The sequence below is a fragment of the Crotalus tigris genome, unplaced genomic scaffold, assembly GCF_016545835.1.
Source record: "Crotalus tigris isolate CLP2741 ecotype Arizona unplaced genomic scaffold, ASM1654583v1 scf7180000019642.961951, whole genome shotgun sequence".
Classification (NCBI taxonomy): Eukaryota; Metazoa; Chordata; class Lepidosauria; order Squamata; family Viperidae; genus Crotalus; species Crotalus tigris.
In genome coordinates this window covers 344525-363009 of record NW_024097636.1, presented here as the reverse complement: position 1 = coordinate 363009, position 18485 = coordinate 344525, and the positions used below count along the sequence as shown (strand labels likewise).

The 18485-nt window shown below is 37.6% G+C and overlaps 2 protein-coding genes across 10 annotated transcripts in view; one reads left to right on the top strand and one right to left on the bottom strand.

Moving 5' to 3' along the window:
* POLK (DNA polymerase kappa) overlaps positions 1-16947 on the bottom strand; it is a 37176-nt gene extending 20229 nt beyond the window's left edge. For 3 of the 7 annotated variants that reach the window (XM_039364006.1, XM_039364005.1, XM_039363999.1), the window contains exons 1-5: positions 16795-16947; positions 14041-14085; positions 5061-5232; positions 4348-4467; positions 3101-3253 (exon numbers count right to left, since the gene is read on the bottom strand). In XM_039364006.1, the coding sequence (XP_039219940.1) occupies positions 3101-3253; positions 4348-4467; positions 5061-5195 (408 nt within the window). In that variant the 5' untranslated portion in view covers positions 5196-5232; positions 14041-14085; positions 16795-16947. Of the gene's footprint in view, positions 1-3100; positions 3254-4347; positions 4468-5060; positions 5233-7650; positions 7768-8225; positions 8241-14040; positions 14086-16794 lie in introns of those variants that run through there. The other 4 variants (XM_039364004.1, XM_039364001.1, XM_039364003.1 and 1 more) reach the window with 4 other exon arrangements.
* Positions 16948-17110: 163 nt separating this feature from the next.
* CERT1 (ceramide transporter 1) overlaps positions 17111-18485 on the top strand; it is a 64653-nt gene continuing 63278 nt past the window's right edge. For 2 of the 3 annotated variants that reach the window (XM_039364008.1, XM_039364007.1), the window contains exon 1: positions 17111-17527. In XM_039364008.1, the coding sequence (XP_039219942.1) occupies positions 17432-17527 (96 nt within the window). In that variant the 5' untranslated portion in view covers positions 17111-17431. Of the gene's footprint in view, positions 17528-17969; positions 18129-18485 lie in introns of those variants that run through there. The other variant, XM_039364009.1, reaches the window with a different exon arrangement.

The window sequence follows — 18485 nt, the reverse complement described above, 5'->3', positions numbered from 1 at the left end:
AAACAACTATGTGCCTTTGAAATGATATTAAAAAGGACTTGCAAAGATGGGATAAACTACACTTATCTCTATTGGGTAGAATCTCTGTAATTAAGATGAATGTTTTACCAAGGATGCCTTTTCTGTTCCAGACATTATCAATACTTGCAACTGATGCACCATTTATGACAAAGGGATATTTCCAAGTTCATATGTCAAGGGGAAAAAAATCCAAGAATTAGATATAAGCTATTGCAAGATGCTAAAGAAAGAGGGTGTTTGGGTTTACCAGATTTGAAATGTACTTTGATGCATGCTGTCTAGTCTGACTAAAGGAATGGGTGAACCTCCAGAATAAGAGACTACTTGATTTGGAGGGTCATGAATTAAGGTTTGGATGGCACGGTTATTTATGGTATGACAAAATTAATGTTGACTTTAACAATCACTTCACTAGATGTGTCAAACTAAGAGTTTGGAATAAATATAAAACAAGGTTTTCCACAAGTTGCCTCTTTGGGTGTCCCCCCAGGAAGTTTTTTTGAGAAACGAAATGGTCGCGAAGTCAGATTGGTGGACTTATGGTAAAATAATACTTTTCAACTCTGGTGACCCTACCCTCAAGTCAAGGGAAGAGTTAGAATCAGAAGGCTATGTTTGTCATTGGTTTACATATCAACAACTGAAAGAAAGATTCAAACTAGATAAAAAGAGTTATGGGTTTGACTTTGTTTAAAATGAATTGGAAATCTTATTGCGTGGTAGTGATGAACATATTATTGCTAAGGTTTATAAAATGTTATTGAAACTGAATTTGGGAAGTGAACGTGTAAAACACTGTATGATTCAGTGGGCAAGGAACTTTGGATATAATGTGATGCTTGAACAATGGAGAATATATGGACAAAAATCTTAAAATTCACATTAAATTATAATTTAAAAGAATTTTTTATAAGATGATGTACCGCTGGTATTTAACACCAGATAAGTTATCTAGAATGCATAAAGGTATTTCAAATGAATGTTGGAAATGTAAATGTAAAGAAGGAACCTTTTATCATTTATGGTGGACATGTGATAAAGCAAAGAAATATTGGAGTAGGATTCATATCCTAATACAGAAAATTCTTAAAGTAAAGATAAAACTAGAAACTTTTGTCTGGGCTTAATGGAAAAAGAAATTTGGAACTTTGATCTTATATATGTCAATGGCAGCAAGACTATTGTATGCATAACAATGGAAGGGCATTTTGATTCCCACTATGGGAAGCTAATGGAGTTGGCAGAGATGGCTAAATTGACCGTTTAGATCAGAGGAATTCTGGGAGTTGAAGTCCACAAGTCTTAAAGTTGCCAAGGTTGAGATTAAAAAAAAGAATAGAAGTACTTTTGTTTCTACTTGGAGACCGCTTCTGGATTTTGTGCTTGAGGTGGAAAAAAAACTGAAACGTTGATTTTGGATTTTACTGATTAGATTGATTTGTTATAGAAATGGCTAGTTTATACTATTATGGAAAAGTAAGGTTGAGGTTCGATGTTAATGCTTTATTCTACTACAACAAAGGAAGTCAGAAGTCAATGCCTTTTCTTTTCTTTTTTTCTTCTCTTCATCACTTTTCTTCTCCTTTTCCCTCCCCATTGTGTTCTGCTATTTGCTTTTGTATTCTTTATTTTATTCTATAATCTAATAAAATATTAAAAACAATAAAAAAAGAAACTTATATTTTGCCAATCAACATTTTGACTGTGACTGCTTCACAACAAAAATGATTGAATATGTTGTGCTACAAAACCACTTTAGAAATCCTGTACTATTAATTATAGGCATCTCATTAAGTTTGAAAATGTGCAATGGTGTGGATTTATATCTTGATAAATATTAACACTTTGAAGGCAAAAAATAGCAAGGAATATAAACAGCAGAAGAGGGGATAGTGATCATTTAGTTTCAGAGATTTTATAAAGAAATGCCACTATGTGAAGAGCTTTGCAATGAGATAGTTATTTAAAGCAATATTCATTTATACAAAAGCTTGATTTCAATGAAAATACATTGGAGATGGTTAAGAACTGTGAGGAGCAGCCAAAGGTTTCTACCAAGAGAAGAATGCGAGGCAGCAATTTCTTTTCTGTCTTATATCCCCAAGCATATTTTTGTACTGCAAAGGAGATCACAGCTCTTCAGAGTAAATTATTAAAATGCTCTGGGGTTGCAGAGGTTCAGAACGTCAAGAGAAAATGAAAATGGTTGAGGGGAACATTGTTCAAATCATAATGAATTGTACCAAAATGGTAAACACTTGTTTGAAATGTTGCCCTTTATTTTGTTGCTTCAGTTCATCCACTATACTTTTCTTTTCTTATAATGAAGATCAAGTCAGGATATACTGCTCATTTGAATTGCTTGTAGTTTGTGATGGAGTACAGGAACGCCTCATTTAGTAACCAATAGTTCATCACGCATGCAAACTTATGATGGCACTGGTATAGTTCCAATTGGACCTCATCACAATGTCCCTGCAGTTATAATTTGCAACTTTCCCTACTGGCTTCCTACAAGCAAAGACAACGGGAAGCCAGCAGGAAGTTGCAGTCATGTGAGGTCCTCACATAATGCCCACATAGTCATTTAATCATGGCAACTTAAATTGCAATCACTAAGCAATGGAACATCATGGTTTTTTGACTTATGACCATGTCTCTTAATGACAGAATTTATGGTCTCAATTAGCAAGTTTAAATGAAAATTACCTGTATATATGCTCTTCACAAATATCAGATATTCCATTTCCAGCTGTTTGGGGCAGATGCAGAAATCTCCCAGAAAGCTGCTAGTCAGAGTCAATACTTACAGAGGCATACTAAAGTCACACAGAAAATATGTTTGCTACCATGTTGTAAGTTAAACCAAAGAACTGTTTTATTTAAAACTGTAGCCCCAAGCTATGAACAAGAACAGGAAAGGCAAAATATTGATCTTAAAAAATATTTGTATAATACTTGCAAAAATAATTGTTTTGCTTCCCTATTATCACAAATTTAGAAACAAGGAACTTGTATAAAATGAAAAACCATGTCTGTGTTTTCTATGCAGGTATGCAAATGCTGTATTTCTTCTTACCAGCATACTCAATGAACCCACTGCTATGGGTTTGTCCCTTAATTCAGGATTGTCTCTCATTTCTACAGCTGCATAAAAGGCATCCATGTCAATGTGTACAATAGTACAACTAAGGTCACGATTCTGATCCAGTTCCATTGCAAGTTTATCCATCTGTTTGTAAACAGATAAACAAAACTGTATAAAGACAGAGTTTTTCTCTTACTCAAAGTTGGATAAGTTTATAAAAATAACTAGAAATTACTTCAGAATTGTTTCATAAAATATATACATACATACAGTATCAACATTGTTACATAGTCCCTTTTATCACTTCAAAGTCTTCTGCTTGCAATAATGTGTTATTATTTGCACAATAATTAATTTATATCCTAAGTAACAGAAATGATCACATGAACCAACCGTTATATAGATCATTTCAAACAGGCTCTGAACTAATTTACTGTGGCATGAGAAAGTGGCATATTTAATGCAATAATTATGCTGTGATTATCTTTATGGCTCTCCCGGTTAATTTGTTTAATGTCCACAATGCTGTTCTTTGTATGTGAGTAAACAAGAACTAAGTATAACTCACATGAAGTTCTACTATAATCACAATTAATTGCTGCCAAGCTCTTTTTCCAAGAGCTTTCTGTGTTTTGAAATATCATGTAATTGATGAAAAATATATGCTTTCCCATCACTGATGTAGAAATAGTCAACATTTAATTTCCAAACAATATAACATTTTTACATACATAGGATACTAGTAAAATCTACAATAATCATACAGCTTTGGGAAACTGCCCACATAAATTTACTTCTTGGAAACATTGGGGCTGTATTTAAAACCAACATCATAGTTATGTGAATAAGGTGTTGTATAGAAATTTAATAGCTTCTAAGGCTGTAAAAGTTGACATTCAGGAGCCCCAGAAACACTAGTTGAAGCACTACAATGGAAAGCCAGAGCTCCTAGAGTTTAGACAAAGAAGATTGGCAAGATTCAGCAAGTCACAAACCAAATTGACTTATGTTTACTTAAATAGCAAGCCTTAAATTGAAGATTATCTTAAAACAGCATGCTAAAATGTGAGGCTGACATCACATTTGTATTGTATCCTTTGTATTCTAAGCCCTAAGATATATTAGTTATTTCAGATTAAATCAAGCAAACCTATGCAAAATGGAGTTAAATTAAATGGAATAAACTTTTCACTTTTTTCTTACATGGCTGGTCTTTTCAAGAGCTTTAATAAAATTACCTGCAATTGTGCTTTCAAAATCTGTTGCTCTGTTATTTTACTTTTTAGTTTCAGCATTTTTTCAATCCGTTTATTAACCTGCTGGTCTTTCTTAAGTTCATTTTCATAAAATCTAGAACCCTGCCAAAGAGATTAAAATTACTTCAACCTGGTATATATCTGTTTAATTATTTTTAAGTTGTGAAAGTCATTAGAAGAGCACCTACAAAGGACTTTGACCACCAAGTTTGTTGTATTCACTAGTAAAGTGGCATTTCTTAGATCAGGGGTGTCAAAATGCCGGCCCACGGACGGGATGCATAATGCCAAACCATGCCCACCCCATTGCCGGCAATGGGGAAAAAGTCGCAATACGTCGCAACACATCACATGACATTGCAAGTTTGACACCCCTGCCTTAGCGCATGGAAGAAAACTGGAATCACTAAATAACAAATCAAACATAGATACTCTGAGCTGTGCCAGAATGTATATATTTAGACACATATTTTGTGCAATATTTTGGTTACGACATTTCACTTCATGAAAAAAAATAAAACAATATAAACAAATAATAGATTTAATTTATAGATTTATTTTAACATTAATTGTAATGACTATTCATGCCTATTACCTATTCCATGTTGGTAAATACCCGACATTTTTTACTGAATACAACCAATGTGAATAACTAAATTATTTGTTAACTTATAAAAAAACTTATATAAACAAACCTTGGAGGCTTCCATTATGATTTTGTTGATCTTCTCTTTATCCAGCCCTTGCATTCCAGCTTTATTATCATTAAGACCCATCCTAAGAAGTAACCCCTCTCTGGAAGAGGCATTATCTTTGTTTGCATTTTCCATTGTACAAACCCAAGCAAACAGTTTCTCAGTTATTACCCTGAAAAAGAAGAATTGCATAGTTTTAGAGTCTACTGCTGTCACTCTCACAACATCATAACATAACAGAATTATCTACACATGCAGTTAACAATGTTACATTGTTTTTTATCCACAGAAATATATTCAGATGAGAACCTGGGGAAAGTGTGCATATATCTCATTTTCATTTATTATCTCTTATTAATTTATCTTAGTAATTGCAATATCATTTGCCAAACAAGTGCAAAGTAGCAATGTTTCTGGTTAAATTATCTTCAGATCAGTGGTGGGATTCAAATATGTGAACAACCGGTTCTCTGTGTGGATGCCGCTTCTGGAAGTCCATTCTGGGCCTGGGCAACAAAAAATTAGCTACTGGTTCTGCCAAGTAGTGCAAACCGGTTGAATCCCACCACTGCTTCGGATAGATTTGAAGCCAGCAGCGCGGAGGCCTTAGAATTCTCTCTTATACCTAGAAGTTTACTTTATTTTAAAAAATAAAAACAAGAGGACATAGAAACAACCAGTATCAACACAATACCAATAACATGACTTTAGCCATGAAAGCCAGCTAGGTGATCTTGGGCCAGTCACACTATCTCCCAACTCACCTCACAGAGTTGTTGTTGTGGGGAAAATAGGAGACATGCATGTTGGATATGTTCACTGCCTTGAATTATTTGTAAAAATAAAGGTGAGATACAATAAATAAAAAAAAATTTGCATCTCTGGTATATAATCTTTCTCAATATTTACAATTACAATTCAACAAAAAACTACTTCATGTCTTGGCTCTGTGGGGTATCTTTTTGGAAAGATGGATTCACCTAATTGAAATGTAGTACCCAAAATATAATACAGGCAGTCTTCGACTTAGAACAGTTCATTTAGTGACATTCAAAGTTACAACAGCACTGAAAAATGTGACTTATGATCGTTTTTCATAGTTACAACCTTTGCAGCATCCCTATGATTATGTGATTAAAATTCAGATGCTTGGCAACTGGTTCATATTTATGACCACTGTATCTCAGGGTCATATGATCACTTTTGTGACCTTCTGACAAGCAAAGTCAATGGGGAAACCAGATTCACTTAACAACCAGTTTATTAACTAATCAGTTGTGGAAATTCACTTAACAACTGTGGAAAGAAAGTTGTAAAATGGGGCAAGGCTCACTTAATAAATGTCTTACTTACCAACAGGAATTTTGGGTTCAATTGTGGCCCTAGGTCGAGGACTACCTGTATTAATATATAGCCAAACTGTGTCTTCTTTTTTTTTGACAGAAATTATTTCAAATATTAATTACAGTTTAGCTCCTGAGTGTCCACTCTTTTGGCTTGCCTGCGTCACATGAAATGAAAAGGAATTGTCTTGGGTTGTTGCACATAATATGCAGTAAATGGATATAAATCTGGTAATTTTGTGGGGCCATATTACTAACTGTCCAGGGCCACACGTGGCTCACGGGCCAAGCTTGGATATTCCTGCTTTAGCAGATTCACTGGTTTCTATTCTTTTGAATTATACATTATCAGTTTAGAAACTTACAGAAAGATGATGACACTGGGTATTGCATAATTCTATGACTGTTTAGAAAACAATACTACAAGATTGTCAGGGTACTCATTCTCTGTGATACAATAAGCTGGATAATCTCCAAATTTGAAAAAAAAAATCAGGTAGTTTTATTTGGGGCATTTTTAGACACCTAGACTGCAAAATTAATTTGTATAATTGATTTCATTTCTTTATCATAAATCAAAATGACTTAAATGATAGTAGTTTTTAGGAAGTCCTCATTTAGTAACCACATTTGGAATCAGCAACTCAGTTGTTAAAGAAAATAATTACTAAGTTAAATAGTGACTCTGCTTACAATCTTACTTCAACCTTAGTTTGCTTTACAAGCCTGTGAAAGTTGTAAATTAGACCATAAAATTACCTTTTCATCAATATAGTAACTACAAATGTCACTAAATAAGGCAGCTGTTAAACAGGGATTACATGTAACTTTAAGGCATAACAAGGATATATAATTACATTAGGCTTTGTTTAATATTTATGAGGTACATATTTTCCTAGGCATTTTCTTTTTTATATAATTAAAAATAAAAAAGCTGACACATTGAAACACTGATTATCATTGTTAAGGAACAGTGGGAATAAAAAGGCTGTTACTATTTCTGTTCATTCAATCTGTAAGTGATAGGATCTATAATATCTCAAAACTCTTCTTGACAAAAGATTATACAAGAAGTAGGGCTATCTTAATAGGCTATTCTGCCTCATATTATTGCCTTGATGTTAGTTGATACAGCAGTCCAATTTAATTCAAAGCATTGTTTTGAGTAGAAAATCAAATCACTCCACCTCACACATTGAAAGAACTTGGGTTATTCACTCTAGAGGATAAGGGATAAAGACAGGCACCTTTATGTGATCTGGTACTTTGAAGGCAATGTTCTCTCTAATCCATGATACTACTTCAAAGACATGCTTTTACTAAAATATTATTGAAGCAAGGCACCTCTTCAAAGTTCTGCAGTTCTAACAGAGAGATTATTTTAAGCCAGTGTGTAAAAAGTAAAAATATATCCAAAATATATCCAAAAACAGGAGTAGATAACCTGCCACCCCAGAGCTACATACAGACCAGAATTTACCAGCCCCAAACCACCTATAAATATTGGTAATGTAATTTCCGACAATTTTGAAACAAGAAAGAGACATTTAAAAACAATGACAGCATAGTTTAGAATATTCAGAAAGTTCTTCCAAAACCAAGAACAATTATGTACAATTTTTTATATCATCACCCTGTTGAGTTTGCTTCAAGGTGACACCCACAATGGCCCTAGGTCAGGGATAGGCAACCTTGGCTCTTTTATGACTTGTGGACTTCAACTCCCAGAATTTCTTAGCCAACATAGAGGCTGCTGTGCATGAGTTCTCTCTCTCTCCCTCCCTCCCTCCCTCTCTTCCCCCCCCCTCTCTGATCTGCTCACCTGGCAAGCTGGCTTCTTGAGGAGAGAGAGGGGGGGAGGGAGGGAGAGAGAGAGAGAGACCACTTAGAATTAGAATCTTTTGAAGGTATGAAAAATAAAGTTAAGTTCATGTCTGGTAATAACAAAATAAAAAAATGTTCTGCTATAAAGAACAATGAAGATTAAAGCATTGTTGGAATAAGATGACTACCAGTACAAGAAAGCCTCAAGAAACAATGCAATTGTAATTTGAGAACCCGTCAAGAGAAAAAAATCCTAATCAACATATTGCTAACTAACTGATTTTTATATAAAGAAGTGTATTAATCAGAGGTAATATAAAAGGGCCAAGAAATGGTAGAAATGGAGAAGCTACTTTATACTTCTTTCCCATCATCAACTCCATCATTTTATCTTCATAATTAAATTAAAATAGGAAGTATATTCCACAGCTAAATGGTGAACAAATTTCCATAATCATGAAGGTTGCAATTATGTTCTTATTAAGAGCATTATTATAAATTATCTTTAGTATGGGATTTTTTAAAATAACATCAAGTCTGGAAGTTATATAGAAAGATATAGTTTATTGTAAACACCCATGTATACTTGTCTATAAACACAGGAGAAGGCTGTTCCTCATGACAAATATTCTTATGAGAAATATTCAGGAAACTTTATTAATGTGGAGAAAGCAGTCACATAGCAATTTCAGAGAACCTTGGATTAGGTGGATTATCTAGACCCCTTTCAGTCAGGGTTCAACCAGGATTTGGGACTGAGACAGCACTGATCGCACTCATGGGTAATATCTTTGTGGGGTGCCTCGAGGTTTCTGTTTTTTCTCTCCTTGTACTAAATATACATATGAGATCACAGAGTGAGCTGATCCATCAGTTTGGGGTGAGATACTATCAGCACACACGACACCCAGCTTTATGTCTCTACTTTACTTTGGGAGTGATGCTGTGGATGTCTTATCCCAGTGTCTGGAGCCTGTTGGGGACTGGATGGAGCAAAATGGGTTCTGATTCAACCCTAATGGCTGTGAGTATTTGGATCCCCTGAGGAAAAAAAAATCTTTCATCTTTGATTCTGGATGGGGATGTACTGCCTCAGACAGACCTAGCATGCAATCTGGGGAACCTCCTGGACTTGCAGCTCCTGCTGGAAGGAGTGGTGGTGCACCAGTTGCATCCATACCTGGATCAGAATGCTCACAGCAACTCATGCCCTTCTAAATCTCTAGGTTAGACTACTGTAACATTCTCTACAAGGGGCTGGCCCTGAAGACCATTTGGAAGCCTCAACTCATGCAGAATATGGTTATTCAGGTTATAAATGGGGCCAGATACATGGCACATGTAACACCACTTTAACGAGAGCTGCACTGGTTTCCAGTGTTTCCGGGTGCAATTCAAGATTACGTTAAAGACCTACATGGGGTACCTGAGGAATCACCTGTTTTCAAAGAGTCTCTATCCGTCCAACCAGATCGAGCAGAATGGGCATGCTGCAGATCTCATTAGCCAAAGAGTGTCGGCTGGCAGTGATCAGAAGACAAACTTTTTCTGTAGTGGCCCCTGCTCTATCGAATATCCTCCCTTCATAGATTAGAATGGCCCCAACTCTGTTGGCCTTTTTAAGACCCTAAAAACCTGGCTATGTACTCATGCCCGGGTTACTCAATGTCTTAAGGGCCTATTTCCTGACTGTATTGCCAACTGACTACTGTACATTCCGGCGTATAAGGTGACCCAGCGTATAAGACGACCCCCGTCTTCGGCACAGAGTCGCATGCCTAGAAAGTCATCTTATATGCTGGAAACTACCATTATTTCCGGCGTATAAGACGACTCGGCGTATAAGACGACCCCCGACTTCGGTGCTAATTTTAATGCTTGCGAAAGTTGTCTTATATGCCAGAAAGTATGGTAAATCCCTTACTCCTATGTATATTTAAGCTGGATGTTTTAGTGTTCTAAAATATTTTTAGTTTTTTTAATTGTAATGCATTTTCTCAATTGTAAGTCTCCCAGAATCATTGACTGAAATGAGCAGCTATAGAAATTGAATAAAGAAATAAAGATAATTTGGTTATCCTACTGATCAAATTAGAAACTGATGCAGGAGAATATTGGTAGCTCAGGGTTGAACTGTGGGGTCACTGATGTTCTCTGAGCTTGGTGGTTTTCTTGCAGATGTTTCATTACCAAACTAGGCAACATCATCAGTGCTCAAAAAACTGAATGAAGAACATTATTCTGGAATTATAGTGAGATATCTTTCCTATTCCTTACATTAAGAAAACATTTAGAATGCATGTTGTTTTGGTTTTAAACTATTTTTGAAGCGCTTTATTTTTCCATTTCGTGAAGCTGACTAGAATTTAAAAAACATTTTGAAGTATACAGTATTTATTTACTAGAAAGGTAGACTAACTTTTTCCAAAATCATTTACCTATACTTGAGTCATTTTGAATTTAAGAGGAGAAAATCATTTTAAATTCAGGTTTGTCTTACTTTTAGGTAAATATGGTATCTTTCTTAATATTTGCTTTAGTAATTGAAAAAAAGTTATAGTATGAGATCCTCTCAAAGAAAAATACTAATAGTAATTCTAATACAGGGCTTTTCAACCAGTGGTACGGGTACCACCTGTGGTACATTGGCACCTGGCAGATGGTACGCGACCATCCTAGAAAAGTGGTAGCGGGGAAGAGGAATGAGCTGAACTGGTGGCAGCACCACACAAGCCTGAGCGAGAGATGGCTGGAGCTGCATGGCTGTTAGGGTTCAGTAGAAGCGCCAGGATCAGCGCCAGGCTCCAGCTGGAGCTCAGCGCTGATCCTGGTGCTTCTTACTGAGCCCAGAAAAAGTGCCGATCAGCCGGAATGTTGCAGCATCTCCAGGGTCTTGTGATTTACATTCAGATGCTTGGCAACTGATTCATATTTATGACGGTCACAGTGTCCCAGGGTCATGTGAAGTGACCAAAACCTGCTGCAACCACCCAGCAGATGGGGGGAATAAAAACCAAACATCCCCCCCACCCCACCTCTGCTGCCAATCCTCAACAGAAATGCTCACAATGAAAACCTCGGACAGGAGGAAGAGCGCCGCCGGGCGGGCAGGCGTCTTGCTCGGCTGTGGCTTGGGGGCACTTTTTTCAGTGCCATTGTAACTTCCAACAGTCACTAAGCGAACTGTTGTAAGTCAAGGACTACCTGTACTTTATCACTTTTTTCCTTTTTGGGGGGGGTGTCATCAAGTTTTTGACACCTTGCTAGGCGACTGGTGGTACTCGGATATTGCCATATCCTAAAAGTGGTACAATGAGTGAAAAGGTTGAAAAGCCCTGTTCTAATAGGAGTAATAGTTTTTTATTCCATTTATTTTGGGCAGGATGCTTTCTAAAATAATTGGAAAAGTAAAATATAGTAAGAAATGTTTTTTGACTGCTATATTTACAAGACTCTTCTTACTGATAGTAATGAGATTTTAACACATATTGTATACATGGACAATTAATGATGAATATATTATAAATTAACCATCCATTAAAATGAATTTAAACAGGTGTACAATTTTTTGTGTATGTTGTCTAAAAAACTTTGTTTTTAGCTTCTGAGTATTTGAAAAATTATTTCTCATTAGCTATACAGGATTTTATATATTTATTGAGATTTTCAAGTTAAATATGTCTCTGCTATAGTCATCAAGTCCACACTGTCAAAGACCAAAGAACCAGTGAGCACACCAGTGAGTTCTTCAGAACCTCTCCAGACACGGAGAAGATGGGTGATTGCCCACATGTACTCCAACCACTGTTTCTCACCAGAAGGCCACAGGATAGCAGTATTCTGCAGCTTTGTCAAGAGATGAAGAAATCAGTCATCAAGCTCAGAACAGCCTTTCAAAGGACACTAAATTTGCTAACCTCATTTTCTAGTAATTTGTGCAAATTGCTTATTTAACCACCTTAAAGATACTAGAGATCTTCAGTGCAACAAGTTTGAAAAGCCACTTGGTGAGTCCACCTTCATTTCTCAGCAAAAGAAAAATGAACTGTAAGAGTAACAACTTAAAAGAATTTCAAATAAAAGGCAAAAATCTAAATAAGATTTTGAACTAAGAAAGTTATTAACAAATTAGGGTCCATACAAATTTGGAACATTGAAATTTTTACTATAAGATTTTGAAACTAACTATATAAAATAAATGGCTTTTTGTGGAAACCAAAACTAGTTTATCTAGTGTATATTGTAATAGAAATTAAAGGTTTATTATTTAAATTGAACACTACAGGGGGCTAGAGATTCCAGACAAGAAAAAAAAATGTAAACTTGCTTTTGGTTTTGATCAGTAACAATATTAAAAATATTAAACAATGTCTGCTTTTATGGATAGACTAATTCAAAAAGTGTCAATGAATGACAGTTATGAAACAAAGATGTGAGCAAGAGCTGTAAGTCTACTCTAGAGATAGCCCCAAAGTGCATACAGGTAGTCCTTGACTTACAATAGTTCATTTAGTGACCGTTTAAAGTTATGACCGTTTTTCAGTTACAACCTTTGCAGCATCCCCATGATCATGCAATCAAAATTCAGATGCTTAGCAACTGGTTCATATTTATGACTGTTGCTGTGTCCTAAGGTCATGTGATCCCCTTTTACGACCTCCTGACAAGCAAAGTTAATGAGGAAGCCAGATTCACTTAATAATTGGGTTACTAACCAATTGCAGTGATTCACTTAACAGCTAAGGCAAGAAAGGTCATAAAATGGGGCAAAACTCACTTAACAACAGACATTTTGGACTCAATTGTAGTCGTAACTCGAGGACTACCTATACTCTGGCAGAGTTAATAGAAAATCTCCGAATCAAAACAAAACCTTTATTGTGTTCAGTGAGCATCAAAATCTTCAGAACCCGGAGGCCTAAAACCCACAGCCACTAACTAATCTTGCCATGATTAAACTAAAGCCTATTCTCTCCTAACCAAACCCCCATAGTCTCTGGGCACCAGGAAAGGTCCTAGTGGCATCACTTTTTTTGGCTTAGGAGAATACAACTGGCTATCATCAATGAACTGATATTGTACACGTGTCATATGATTATTTTATCTAGTAGCTTCATGTAGATGTTAAATAAGACTAGGGACAGGGAAGAGTCCTAAGGCAAAACCAGCTCCAGGGAAAGGAGGAAAATCAGTCTGGTGCTATTATTTTCTACTCCCAATTCCTGAAATGGGCCAGAAAAAAAATCACGATCAATAGCATCGGAAGCTGCTGACTAATTGTATTAAATCTTCAGTAATGTTTATTTGCAATTACACAGCAGATAAGAACGTTTCAAGTATAATAATAACAGAAATCTTTAAAGTATGCAGATTTCAACCTACATAATCTTTTAAGCGTGTTAACTGAAACTAATGCTATTGACTTTGAAACCCTAACATAAACAATATTGCTGCAGATGGAAATATTTTTTTCTTTGTGGCTGAGGCTCTTGGAGCATCATTCCATGATGGATTGCAATTTTCAGAGAAACTGCACCATCTCCTGAAACTTAATTTAACTCATCCAACTTGTTTTCTATCTACCTCATCAATTCCCTAAAGGCAGAAATGAACACTTTCAAACCAACCTGCCATTATCTTTAAGAGGTTTATCAAATGCAGCCAGGCACAGAATGGATATTTTAGGCAACTGCTGAAGCACAGACAAAACCAAGATCAATAAGGAAAAAAAAAAGAAAAAGGATAGAATGTTGCAAGGGATAAAAGTGATTGAAGATAACTGCAAAAGCAGAAAAACTATAATTGATACTTACTCCCTCAGACTCTGTAGTCAAACCACATCACATTAGTTCTCCTTCCTAAAACAATAAGACATTTTCATGTTTCTTTTTTTACATACAAATAAGAACTACCTTGCTGGAATGAGATCAAGAGCTGATATAGTTCTTACTCTCCATTTTCAATTATGGCCACATGTCTGTAATGGCCACGATCATGTCCCCCCCAACCCTTTCAGAACCAGGAACCAATTCTGTGGAGGGCAGTTTTTCCATGGACTGTGTGTGTCTATGCCTAGATCCTACACATGTGCAGATGGGGCTTCACTCGCCCAGTTCCTGGCAAGCCAAGACCAGTGCTGGTCCGCAGCTCAGGGATTGGGGACCCTGGTTTAATTGCTAAAACTACTCATATATGACATGATATGGTATGGCTGTGGAAAGCATACAAAGGATCTGCTTCATAAAGCACACCAGTTGATTGAACCACCCCTTCCTGAAATCTTAAAGCAACAACATACAGCTACTTTGAGGGACAATTTTTTGCTGTTTGTAGACACAATACTTCCATTAGGATTAGCAGCAAAGCTGCTGCATGCACATGTAATTTCTTTTGAGTAAGCCAATGAATTCTTTAAATAATGTTGCATCAACACTTCAAAGAAATTATTTACAAATAGTCCTCAACTTATGACAATTGAGCCCGTATTTTCTGTTGCTAAGCAAGGCACTTGTTAAACTGAGTTTTGTTTCATTTTATGACCTTTCTTACTATGTGAATCATTGTAGTTGAGTTAATAACATGATTTTTAAGTGAATCTAGCTTTCCCATTGGCTTTGCTAGTCAGGTCACAGAATGTGATCACATGACACCAGGATACTGCAACCATCTTAAGGGGACTGGACTGGAGGGGACTGGAGGTAAAACATATAAGGAACGGTTGCTGGAATTGGATATATCTAATTTAATGAAGAGAAGGACGAGGGGGGACATGATAGCAGTGTTCCAATATCTCAGGGGCTGCCACAAAGAAGAGGGAGTCAAGCTATTTTCCAAAGTGCCTGAAAGCAGGACAAGAAGCAATGGATGGAAACTAATCAAGGAGAGAAGCAACCTAGAACTAAGGAGAATTTTCTGATAGTTAGAACAATTAACCAGTGGAACAACCTGCCTCCAGAAGCGGTGAATGCTCCAACACTGGAAATTTTTAAGAAGAGACCGGACAGCCATTTGTCCGAAATAGTATAGGGTTTCCTGCCTGAGAAGGGGGTTGGACTAGATGACCTCCAAAGTCCTTCCAACTTTATTATTATTATTAATAATAATAATATGAACCAGTTGCCAAGGATCTGAATTTTGATCACATGACCATGGGGATACTGCAATGGTCATGTGAAAAACTGTTATAAATCACTTCTTTCAGTGCCATTGTAACTTTGAACTGTCACTGACTAAACGAACTAATGTAAATCAAGGATTATCTATACTTAAACCACCAATGAATTCTGCAAAGTATCTCTCTTGAATTTTTTTCACGGGCTCTGTGGCTACATAAATATACAGCCTCAACTGTATTGTGCTTTTGCAAATCTTTAAAAACTTCCAACAGCCTGCAGCATATGAGTTATGATTCACTCCTTGGTAATAGATCATTTTTATGATCTTGATCAAGTTATGTTCTATTCTTTTCCCCAATGTATTGTTGGTCTTATTTACAGTTTGTTTATTATCTTATGCTTCTTAAACTAATATGTAAACTGCTTAGAATTGCCTGTGTTTGAGGAGGCATATATGAGGATTAAATACAGGCCACAGCTGAAGATTACTGAGAATCAGAGGTCTTCAAAGTACTTTTATTTGGCTCTAACAAGCTAACAAGGTTTGGAGAAAAAACTCAAGATTTTCACGTTGTATTTCACAGGGATTGTAATTTCACTGCAGTAAATTTTGGATGTTGTGCCTGGCACTACCAGTCACATAAGCCTTGTGCTTTATCCGTAACACACTGATGACAAAGTATTTGTGAAGACAGCTACTGCAACAAGAGGCATTATGTATCCTTACTCTCCATTTAACCATCTGTGCTCTGCACCAAAGTTACTAGTAGAATCTTAAGCTATAGATCAAAAGAATTTTTGATTTCTATTTGTTTAATAATAGGAACCAACTTTATATTACCAAAACGAGAACTCTTAAGGAAATGAGAAAAGTGTTAGGGTGAAATAACTAGGTTTCAATTCTAAACAAGATTCTATTTGTTTAGTTAGAACAAATTCTATAATCTTAAGTATGTTCAACCCTGTCTCGTCCAAACCAAAACGTCCGCCCACAAAAAAGTAGCCACAGGAACAAATTAACCCTAAATCAGCTTCTGTGACTCGCGGTATAGCAAGGCTAACATATTTTGCAGGTTTCAGATGTTCAACCTTATTAAATTCAAACGAACTTTTCCTCTCGAGTAAATTCGCATTACGTTGCAATTTCGTCTCCCTGTTTGGAACTGGCAGCACATGTAGCTTTTTTTCTCCTCATTTCATACATTTCCAGGTGATCTACATACTTCCACCATGTAATTAAACCAAGTAGCTGTTTCTATTACGAAAAAAAACCCTCAATGTCTTTCCTTCGCTCTTGTGTATAATATGTAAGAGTGCAAAAAGATAAATCATCCCATTTATAAGAAAGGCATAGAGAAACCTAAAACCCATGCAAAGAAGGTAGAAAAACTCTCCCACAAAACCAGTTCCTTCCTAATCACATATAATATAGCCATAAGGTCCCCAACACACCTCAGTCCCAGAAGCTTCACTAGCCCCCGTTTCCGCAATAATTAAATCGCACCAAGATGGCGACCAATTGTGTTTTCAAAAAAAGAGAGAAAAGGAGCGACGCCGGTACTTTGCGGAAGCAAACCCAATGCAACAACCAGGAAATCCAGAGAATTAGGGGAACGATTAACGCCCGCCGCCCCACCCGCTTCCCCAGGAGGCGATGCGCCTTCAGTCGACTACAATTCCCAGCATGCTCTCGTTCTAAACTACTCCGTCTGGTGAGAAGCGTTTAAAAGGTCTTGGGGGAAAAAAGAAGGGGGTGGCGAGAAAGATGGCGGAAGTAGTAATAATTGCAACAACCACCGCCACAAGGTTGAACTGAGTGGAGAAGGAGAAGACGCGCGCTTGTCCCACTGAAAGGCTGCTTCTAATGGTCAGGGCCACCAGCGTGTGCGGAAGGGTGGGGGAGATCCGCGAGCTGCTGTCCCGGCGGTGGCCAGAAGGGGACAGACCGAAGGAAGGGCTCTGAAGGCGAGTTAGGCTGGAGCGACGTAGCAACAGTAGTGGCTCCGGAGCAGCGAAGCGTCTTAATCAGGTAGAGAGCGAGCTCCGGTGGTCTCGGCGTTTCGGCGAAAGGGCAGAGGGAAGTGCCTCCATGTCGGACAACCAAAGCTGGCATTCCTCCGGCTCAGAAGAAGATCCCGAGACAGAATCGGGGGCGCCTGTTGAGCTCTGTGGAGTCCTCAGCAAGGTAAAGAAATAAAGCCCCTTCGTTTTCTTTCCCCGCCGCTATGGCTCCTCGGGTTTTGCTTGGACGACCGTCTGCCTTAGGGAGCCTCTTTTCCTTTCCCCCGCCCGCCCGCCCGCCCGCCCGCCCCTCCCCCGTGATTGGGGGGGTTGTGAAGGCATGTGGGGGCCAGGGCGGAAGGGTGGCACCGTCATGCTCTATCTTCTGCGAAAGAAGCGCTGGCAGGCAGTGGAGAGAGCCTGACGTTGAGTCACCTCGCGGGTTGCCCACCCGCCCGGCGGTGGCGGCGCCGGCCTTCTGTCGGACTGGCTTCCTGGTCAGCGGGAGGTCCCGGCACGTTTCCTCCGCCGCCCACTATGGAGCTGAGGTGTGTGCAAAATATGTATATGCAAGTATATATTTGGATGAAGCGCTTCGTCGCCGCAAGCGGAAAAGTCACTGAGGGAGTCTTTATCCGAGGAGCGGCTGCTTGTCTCCAAAACGTTTCATTCGCTGAAATGTCACTTGTCTCGGGAAATTTCTTGATGGCTGCAGGATTTTTTGCGTGAAAGTCTTGCTAAAATAACTTACGTGCGTGGGTCGTCTTATATTTTTTTTTCTTATGGTAAGACTCCTTATGCATCCATCTCTTTACAAGTGCCTGGTAGAGTATTATTGCAGACCACACTTGTAACAATTGCTTAGATGAGTAAATATTTTGGTAATGGCCTTCGTTGAGGATTGCTCAGGGCACACTCTTGGTATATATGCAGGAAGGAAAAGCTAACTTCATTGTTGTCCCTGAAACAAAAATCCCAAAATTTCTTTCTACTCGTTTTCATAAGGGGAAGAAAAATCATGTGTATCTGCAATTATAACAGATTGTGGCAAGATCACATAAGAGTTCTGTGACCTTTGGGCAAAGCATCAAATAGTGTCATAAAACAGGCTGGTTGGAATAAATAGTACCGGTAGTAGAAGT